At 39.2% G+C, this 10,143-nt stretch overlaps 1 protein-coding gene across 1 annotated transcript; it reads left to right on the top strand.

Annotated features, from left to right (window-relative positions):
• The first annotated feature begins 2,356 nt into the window (after positions 1 to 2,356).
• LOC141444450 (uncharacterized) lies at positions 2,357 to 5,596 on the top strand. The gene is made up of 4 exons (XM_074109997.1): positions 2,357 to 2,534; positions 3,019 to 3,138; positions 4,233 to 4,730; positions 5,423 to 5,596. Exons 1-4 carry the CDS (start codon positions 2,388 to 2,390, stop codon positions 5,594 to 5,596), a joined length of 939 nt encoding a protein of 312 aa, XP_073966098.1. The 5' UTR covers positions 2,357 to 2,387.
• The last annotated feature ends 4,547 nt before the right edge of the window (positions 5,597 to 10,143 follow it).

Below are 10,143 nucleotides of genomic sequence, written 5' to 3'. Positions count from 1 at the left end.
CTTCCTGTGTATGTTTTTCTAGCCTATCCTCACTATCTATCCTATCAGGGCCGGATTTAGGGGTGGTGGAGGCCCCCAAAAACTATTTTCCAAATAAAATGAACAATTGTACAAATTACTATAGGTAGAGGTAAAACGCGCCGCGCCGGTATCGCGCCTGGCGCCGCTCGCCATCAATACTCAACGCTATCGTGCTGAGCCGGGATGCCGACGTGCTTGCCGACAGCTGGCACACTCTGATAGCTAAAATAACTGCATTGTGTAATATGTATAATTAATTAGTATATTTTGTCTAATTTCATGTTGCCCCTCTTTTGGAGGCCCCTGGACTGTAGCCTCGGATGCCCTCCCCTAAATCCGGCCCTGTATCCTATCATGTAACAATGGGTTAGTTTCTCAAAAAAATCTAATTAGTCCAAAAAAACACGAATTAACTTAAGAGCGTTTAACCTGCTGAGCTGGCAACATTTCATTTTTGTTAGTTTTTCTCGATTATTCCATAAAATTGAATGAAAATTAATAATGTTTTTATATTTTTTATTTCAATTCCAAATTTTTACTTTTACGGTCATCCCGTAAAACCTAAATTGAAAATACAAACTGAAATATAGATGCACAGAAAAACCAGAAAAATAAGACCATCACTGGGAATCGAACCCAGGTCCTCGGTATTCCGTACCGCGTGCTATACCGCTACACCACTGATGGTCAACGGTACAGACACGAATTTCCCCTATGCACCTCATATCTCAGCTTGTTTGTTTCTTATTTTAGCCACTTAAGCAGTGACGCTAGCGACATCTATAGCGTAGCCCTCATCGAGAAACTTTTTTCGGCACTCCATTGGACAACCGCCTCACCCGGACAAGAGATGTCGTTACTAAGCAATCAAATTAAGATTGTTTTTTGGAATCTTTTGTATTTTTTATTTCAATTCCAAATTTTAATATATTACTTTTTAAGGAATGTAAAAGTATATCACGAATAATTATTTGAGTATACACATTAACTTATATAAGTATTAAGAAGTCTTGTGTTCTAACAGAAAATATTTTTAATTTTCATTCAATTTTTATGGAATAATCGAGAAAAACGAACAAAAATGCAACGTTGCTAGCTCAGCAGGTATAAACGCTCTTAATTAGTAGATTTTTTGGTTGGTTTGAATAAATTAATGGTTGAGTTAGCTACTAGCGGTTTGCTAAGAAATTTTTCGATTCAGTGATTTGTTTGCGAAAAATTCAATTCAAAAAGTGCAAATTTTCATTAAAATCGAGTGGTCCTCTAAAATCTAAACCGGTGGATGGAAAATTAAAAAAAAATCAGGATGGTCCAAGGATGGTCAACTGTCAAATCAAAATTGTGCGGCTTTTTTTTTAGTGAAAAAAAAGAAGTATTTTTCTGTTTAAAAACATTGCTTTCAATAAGAATTAGCGTTTTTTTAAATATTCCGAACATCCGTGTAAAATTTAAAAAAAAATCGTGGCCCGGCGTGACAAAAAAACGGCGTTGATTGATGGGTAAATCTGGCGAAGATTCAAGAGTCAGAACCTGCGATCCGTCCCTTTTGACGTCCATATAAGGAGTTACTAACTCCGACTGGATCGACGCTCGTCGCTCGTGATGCCGTCCGTCACTCACTGCTCGTCGTCCGTTTCGCTCTCGCCGACTCGGATCGGATCAAGTACTACGAATCGATTCGTATCGTAACCGTTGTCGTATTAAATAGTATAAGTGTCAGAGTACGCAACGACACGAACTTGTTTTGGAGTTTCGTAGTAGTGCGGATCGGATTTGGACTTGGTCTTTTATTATGTTTGGTTGGTTGGTTGGTTTCGGTAACTCGGACTTGACTAACGAACAAATCTTTCTCTCTCACGAATCTGTACTCAGTTCAGTCCAGCTGCATCGTAGTAACCGAGACAAGACCGAACAACCGGAGCGGATGGCTGATAAATTAATAATCGCTCGAAAGAACGAGTCAATAAAGGAGTCTTTAAGCGGATTGGTAACACCAGCTGGATCTATAGTCAAATCACTTCGCGAGTTTTAAAATTACCCTGTCACGCGTTGATTGATGGCACGGCGTGAAAGCGTGACGTTTTGGCGTGACGCGACCCATATAAAGTACTCTGTGACGCGACCCCGGGCGTCCGTCAAACACAGTCTGTCAGATTTTTCGATTGTTTTGTAGTAAATGGTGTTTGTTGCTTATCTGAAAACTCGCAGTCTGTTTACTTACCGCTATCGTATAAAGAGAAAGTCTACAAGCCGTGTCTTATCCAACGTCGACTTTGGGAAACCATTGAATTCAATAGGATAAATTTTAAGCATAGTGAACTGTTTTCTTAAATTGATCAATTGAAAACCACAATAAATGGGTTAAAATGGAAAACTGTGCAGTTAAAATTGAATATTTCACAAACGGCGGCACCGTTTCGTTTTGCCGCGCATGTCTTAGCACAGACAGGGTGCTCTCAACAGTGGATGAATATGTGGATATTTTTTACAAATTCTTCGATAATCAGGATTTGGTAAGTTTTTCATTTTTGTTTTACGAAAAGAACTGTTGTTTTTACTAAGTATTGTTGACTGTTGTGGATTTTAAACCATTCCATTTCGAAAAGTTATGAAGGAGAACTAGTCAACCCATTTTTGTGTTGGTGGTAAACATGATACAGTAGACCATCTTGTATAATTCATACATAATTTATTTAACCCATTGTATGCGGGACCGGTTTCACAATTTGACACCTCAATTGCGGCGGCATTTGAATCGGTGTAAATTATTTTTGACCTATGTTTTACAGCAGTTAAGTAGGAAACTTAGTAAAATGTGAACATACTGTGCATAGTAGCTTTGGAACGGATATGTGCTAACTTCATGTGTGCAGATCCGAGCCTAAGCATATAAGGAGTTAAACAAACACATTATTCTATAGGTAAAATTGAAGTAAAAACTCATAAAAATAACTTAATATAATTCAATATTATTATATATTTTGTAATTTCTAACAGATACTGTCCGATATACTTGTATGCTGGGAGTGTAAGGCACTGTTAAAAAGAATCCGAATGTTTACCAGCAAAGTAGCTCGTGCACAGGAGATGTTGCAGTTCTGGTACATAAATAAACAGGTAAAAATTAATTTTGATGCAGCTAATCATCATTATATGCCATAATACTGGGTACAGGTCCATTAGGCTAATTTCCTAAAAAAATATAATTAATTAGTTTGTCAGTGACGTTAGTGAGAAAATATTGGATAAGCTTATTCTTTTCTCAATGAAATTAAACAAAAATTATGAAAATATAGCCAACAGCCAGTACATAATATAGGCAATCTGGAGACTACCCTATTTTAAGGGGCTGTTTCACCACCCATTTATCTATCAAATAAATTTAATCAATGGATGGTAAAACAGGGGGTAAATAAATATTAAACTTCAACAGGCAGTTTGGATGGACCAACTTCATTTCTTGCTTTAAGATACTCTGGTCAAAGCTGTGAATTTTGGATAAATAAAGTTATCTGCAAATATTGGATAATATATATAAACTTATATAAGAATGTTGCAAGTTAAAAAAGAAATACAAAAATATTTATTTTCTTAATAATTCACAAGTTTACAGTATAGTTATGCCCAGCGGACCCCAAACTAGGCTGAGCCTGTATCTTGTGACCCTGTGGTGCAATATGTGAAACAATACAAAAGAAACAGAATAAAACCTAATTTAGTCCAGAAAACCTAAATTACATTAAAAATAAAAAAAGACAACAAGTGCGCAAGCATTGTATGTGTGTGTGTGTGTGTGTGTGTATCTATATCTATTGTGTCTGCAGATGTAAAAAGAAAAAAGCTTGTAAAAAGAATCCAATACACTACCCTGGATTCCTATGGGAAAAGCCTAAGGGTTCCCTTTATCTTGCATAATATCGAATCTCCGAAATACACTTTGCATAACAGGTATATCATATTTTTTCTTCTCATATCTCATATTAAAGTAATTTTGTGATATGATGATTCTGCTAACATCTCATCTCATCATAACAACTTATGAGAAACGAAATTATGAGATTTGATTTTATGCAACATATTAGTAAACCAAGCCTAAATCTAAAGGACGTCCTGTGGCTGATATGATGATGATGATGACGATGTCCAGCTACACAGCTGCTTGACAGTTAAATTTCTCACGGAAAATAAAATAAAAAACAATCTTTTTTAAGGCACCTTTTCCAGACTCGCTATCAACAATAACTACCTCTGAACAAATCAATGAAATCAATACATATAAAGAAGAAGAAAAACCAGAACCAGTCAAAATAGAAAACGAAACCGATTTCGATGACCAAATTGACACTTTTGAAAACTTCTCTGAAACTGATGTCAAAGAAGAGCCAGAAACCAAAGTTGAAGAAGAAACTAAGATTGATGTGAAACCTGTTAGAAGTGGTGATGAAAATTTTAGAAAATCCAAAGAATTCAATGAAAAGAGACTTAAGATAAGAGAAGGGAAATATAGATTTATAAATACTAAATTAAAGGAACATAGAACTCTATTGGTAAGAAAGATACCTGCTGATGTTAGTGAGGTTATGAAAAATATGGAAGTGGAAAGAGGTGATCCTGTATTTGTTAAAGCAGCGCACAAATGTATGAGCTGTGTTGAGATTTTCGACGATGCTGAGAAGAGGGCTAGTCATCAGAACAAGTATCACAATGAGGTAGGCTGTGCTTCAAACGATTTAATTATATTTTCTATCATATTAGGATTGAATTTGAACATTGCTTACAACATTGCTATGCAAAAGGAGCATTGGCATATCTAGGGTTATTTTCCAGGGGGGCCTGGCCTGGATTTTTTTGTGAAGATATCAGTAGGTATTATAGAATTTCGAATCAGTTGTGACGTCTAAGTCGATGATATAAAAAAAACAACAAAGGTTTCTGGACAATATATTTATTTCCACCAGAAAAAAAAATACATAAGAATAGGGCTCTCGGCTAGCCAGTAGTTAAATAGAGCTGGTGGGTTGTTTGGGCTACCTCAACTGAATGTCCGCCTGCACAGTTTTTGTTCGCTTAGTAAAGTTATTTAAAAGGAAAATGTTGAGCGCCACCAGTCGATGCGGCGACTGGACCGGAAGTTTAATGGTAAAAAAATGAGTGTACCTCGGCTCGGAGAACTACCCAGGGGTTTGGCGGCTATCTAGGTGTCCTGGAGAGGTGGACCACGGGAGCCCGCAGGGACTCGACCAACCCGAAGGAAAGTTGACCCAGGCAAAGGGCGAACCTCTAAGACTTGAAACTTCGAGAAAAACCTCCACGCATGAAACCTGGACGTCAAAACCTGGACGTCAAAAACCTCCTGAAATGAAATACCCAGGAATTAGAAAAATTAAAAATGTGACGATAGGACGAGACGCAAGTTGTCCTATGGGAACTGGTTCCTGGAGTTCTGTGGTCGAAATTGTTGGACCACCGGAGAGGAATGAAGGTTCCCGAGCTGGCGCTAGCTGGCCAGGCTGAGGGTGACGTCTGTCGACTCTCCGGAGGTTTCAGCAGCTCCACACGTGTAGTGTTATGCTGAAATGGACAAAATCCGGTTACCACTTGCAGTACACGAAGCTACCGCCAAAATGAATTCTCAAAAAAAATATAAACTTACCACGCGACATTTGTGCGTCGCGTTTGCAAAATTATGCTCAGCGCGTTCGTTTGAAAGAAAATACGAGGTGAAGGGATAGAAAGGAGGAACGTCTGCGGCAATAGCCAAATGTAAAAAGAAAGCTCTCGCAGCTCTTGGACGGCCCTCAGAGAGAAAAAATACACAGGTTGTCAAGTCAGTTCGACCTTCTGACACTTCTTGAATGTTGTCATGCGCAAGCGCTGAGACATAATCCAAGTTAAACGGAGAAAAATAACGAAGCCGATCTATTCTGAAAAGATGAAAACAAGTACTTACTTTATTCTGAATTATCCTGACTAGTAACACATCACTTCAGACAAAAACATGTTCTCTTCAATTTGAAAAACACATAAAACCGTAAGGACTGAAATTTACTGGCAGCAACACTGACAGTTGAGTTTTAATTTTAAACGTCACCAACAAAAGTCAAAGGAAACCATAACCATACAACGGCGTTTGTTGAGCGTTTATTTAAAAAAAAAGAAAAGGCAAGGGTTAAAATTTTTATACGTCACAGTACCCCCCAACCCAAGGAAAATTTTGACGTAAGGCAAAATTTTAAGCTGGCCCCCAGCTTCTACAACACACCGAGAATACAAAACAACATCTGAACGCGAGACTCGAAGGAAAACGTCCAGTGTCCTGACTTACAAACAGTAGAGACGCCGGCAAGAAATACCAAGCGACTCAACTCACCATAACATCAATTCTTAACCAAAGAATAACAATGAAAAAAAAGAAAACAACGCAAAGCGAAGTAAACCTAAAATAGTTCCTATCGTAGGATAAAAAGAAACATCCTATAGAAGGGTACAATAACCTCCTAACAAAGGATACAAAAAACAACACCCTATCGAACCCACGCGCTTTACCAGTCAAGAGCTTTATTAAACAGCTACGGACTGAACGAGGGAAAAAAAACCATCCCACTAAAGGATAAGGAAAATAACACCTTATCAAAGGATAAGGGAAAAAAATAACACCTTATCGAACCTACACGTCTATCAGTCAAGAGCTTCATCAGAGCAGCTACTGACTGAACAAGTAAAACAAACTAAACTATGAACAACACTGAGACCCTGGCGGTGCAGTGAGAGGTAAAACAACAACGGACTGCACGTCCAGCGTCTACAGCAGAATAGAAGCATAAGTCTATGCAATGAGTAAAGTTAATCACCTTTAAGGTGTTGAATATGCCAAAAACCTAAATTCTTACCAGTAACGACACTTTCCAGCTCGTATACCAGAGGAGAATGTTTACATAACACACGACATTTCTCATAACGAGGTGCGAGTTTTGCCATGAAGAATTTACTGGCATCACTCTGAGGGAACGTTTTTTTTCACACAACATCTCCTACTTCGTATTCATTTGACCGACGTCCTTTGTTGTAATTACGAGCATTTCGCTCATGAGACTTAGCCAAAGCGGACAAAACCCTATTAAAAACATCATGCAAGCCTCCCAATTTAGCAGCGTAATCTTCGGGTGAAGCACAGGACAAATCTAACTGTGAGGTTCTTTGACTAACGTAAACCTTACCACAGGGAATAGCTTCGCGACCATGTACCAAGAAAAAAGGAGTGAACCTGGTAGATTCGTTAACAGTTGTATTTAGGGCAAATTGGACTTTAGGCAATGTAGTATCCCACAAACGATGATCTTGTTGGACCAAAATAGACACGGCAGTCATTAAAGTACGGTGGTAACGTTCTACAGTAGAAACCTGAGGACAATGACGTGGAATTAAATGAACCTGTGGAATGTCGTATCTCTCAAACAAAGCATTCAACTCCCTTCCAGTGAACTGCGTTCCGTGGTCTGCTATTACGGTGCGCGGTATGCCGTGCTTAAGAAAGACTTCATCCTCAAGCCGCTGTGCTATAGTCTTGCCCACGGCTCGCCGCAAAGGAAACAACAAAACGTATTTAGAAAAACAACAAACAACCGTAAAAATATACGTATAACCAGCGCGAGAACGTGGCAATGGACCTACCAAATCCATACTAATTGATTCAAAAGGACGTGAACAGACTTTGGGATTCCCCATAAGACCTGCTGGCGGTTTCTGAGAGTGTTTATAAGCAGAACACACGTCACAATTTTTAATAAAGTTTACAACATCCTGGTATAAATCAGGCCAGTAATAATTCTGAGAAAGACGCTTGTAAGTTTTAAACGTTCCAAGATGAACAAGTTCATCACAATGACAAGACTGCAGCAACTCAGACCGACGGTCAGAAGGGACTACTTCTTTCCAATCGAATTCATTAGAAAAGTTAAACTTATTTTTGGAATAACGATACAATTTGCCGTCGTTAATAATGAAGTTTGGACAAGAAGTGGGAAACCGTTCGCATTTTTGATAAAGTTTGTTGTACCAATCGCAAGAGTGGATCTCCAAAACGGGCACAGCACGCGACAACGCGTCCGGGACAACGTGTTCCTTACCCTTGCGGTGAACAATTTCAAAATCGTAAGGTGAAAGACGACATCCCCAACGGGCTAAGCGTCCAGTGGGATTAGTTAAATTGAAAAACCATTTCAAACTTGAATGGTCAGTTACCACTTGAAAACGTTGACCTCCCTCCAAATAAGGACGAAAATGTTCTATAGAAAATACTACTGCCAAAGCTTCCCTTTCTGTAGCCGAATAATTCCGCTCGGCCTTGTTTAAAGATCGGCTGGCGAAAGCGATTGGGTGTTCCTGACCGTCCGCAGATGTCTGCGTCAAGGTTCCACCAATACCGTACCCAGAAGCATCACAATGCACAGCAAAGGGTTTGGAAAAATCGGGACAAGACAAAATGGGGGCAGACACTAAGGCAGACTTTAACTTCTGAAACGACTTGTCAGCGTCATCAGACCAAACAAAAGGAGGCGCATTCTTACGTGTGCTCGTCAGCGCATTCAAAGGAGCGGCAATATCACTGAAATTTTGAATGAAACGTCTATAATAAGAAGCGGTACCTAAAAACATCTTAACCTCTTTACGATTACACGGAGTAGGGTAGTCTACAATAGATTGTATTTTAGATGGATCCGTGCGTAACCCTCGCTCATCTACCACGTATCCAAGATATTTTAATTCACTTCGAAAAAATTTGGATTTGCCGAAGTTAATGGTCAAATTTGCAGATTTTAAACGATCCAAAACACGGTTAAGCAAAGAAATATGATCATCAAACGCTTTACTAACAACGATGATATCATCCAAATAAACGAAAAGCCTACCGTTAAATTCTGGTCCAAACAATTTGTCCATCAACCTTTGTTGCGTCGCCGGAGCGCCTGTCAAACCGAAACACATCACCTTAAATTGAAAAAGACCACGACCGGGGACGGTAAACGCGGTACGCTCTTTAGATTGCTCATCAAGCGGTATTTGCCAAAATGCACTTTTTAAATCAATAGAAGAAAGAAACCTAGCATCTCTTAACTGGTCAAGGATACCAGAAACGTAAGGTAAAGGATAGGCATCATGCTTACTCACTGAATTCAATTTGCGACTATCAATGCAGAAGCGTAATTCACCGTTAGACTTAGGCGTAAAAAGAGTCGGGTTGTTCCAAGCACTCGTGCTAGCTTCGACCACATCCTGTGCCAGCATTTCGTCTAATGCCGATTCAATTCTACTAGCCGGTGAGGTGAGATGGGATAATATCGCTGCTTTATAGGTTTACAATCGCCAGTATCAATGGTGTGAACAAGTAGATCCGTACGCCCTAGACCTTTCCTTTCAAAAGAAATGCTTTCAAAATTACGTATCATATTATCTGCGATTACTCTTTGATCAGGGTTAAGCTGATCAAAGGAGTGCAGCCGAACCTCAGAAACAAAATTCTGGGTCGTGACATCCTTGTTAACACTAAAGTCTTTAAATAAATTTGGAGCAATGTTAAAGGCTTTCCAAAAATCAACGCCTAAAATCAATGGAGTAGTCACATCCGGTATAACATAAAACTTAATTACACGAGTTAAGTTACGAACCTTAACCGGTAAAGACAAATATCCTTTTACCATAGCCTGGGAATCGTTAGCGGTGGCAATATAAGTAATATCACGGCAACCGTGTAGCGGAGCTCCCAAAGACAAAAACAAATCGGACAGGTCCGATCCCAATATAGAAATCGAAGAACCTGAATCGAGTAACCCATTTAAACGATGGTTATAAATAACTAGAGAAATATAAGGACGGTCGTCCCCACTATCAACAAAATTCCGAACCGCAGAAACGCTGGAAGAAACAAAGGCGTTAAGCTTCACACCGTCTCTATTAACACTATCACGAGAAGAGTTCCCACGTTTACGACCGGAGGAGCTCGAAACAGATTTGCTAAAACGGTTCGAGTTTATTAGTTTTTTGACCGATTTCCCGAATTAGAGGACTTAATTAAGCAGTCAGGGCAAGAGGGACTCCTCACACCCTTTTTCCCGCATCGAAAAC

This window comes from Choristoneura fumiferana, chromosome 30 (genome assembly GCF_025370935.1).
Source record: "Choristoneura fumiferana chromosome 30, NRCan_CFum_1, whole genome shotgun sequence".
NCBI lineage: Eukaryota > Metazoa > Arthropoda > Insecta > Lepidoptera > Tortricidae > Choristoneura > Choristoneura fumiferana.
The sequence above is the reverse complement of the archived record's forward strand: the minus strand, read 5'-3'. Positions and strand labels throughout refer to the sequence as shown.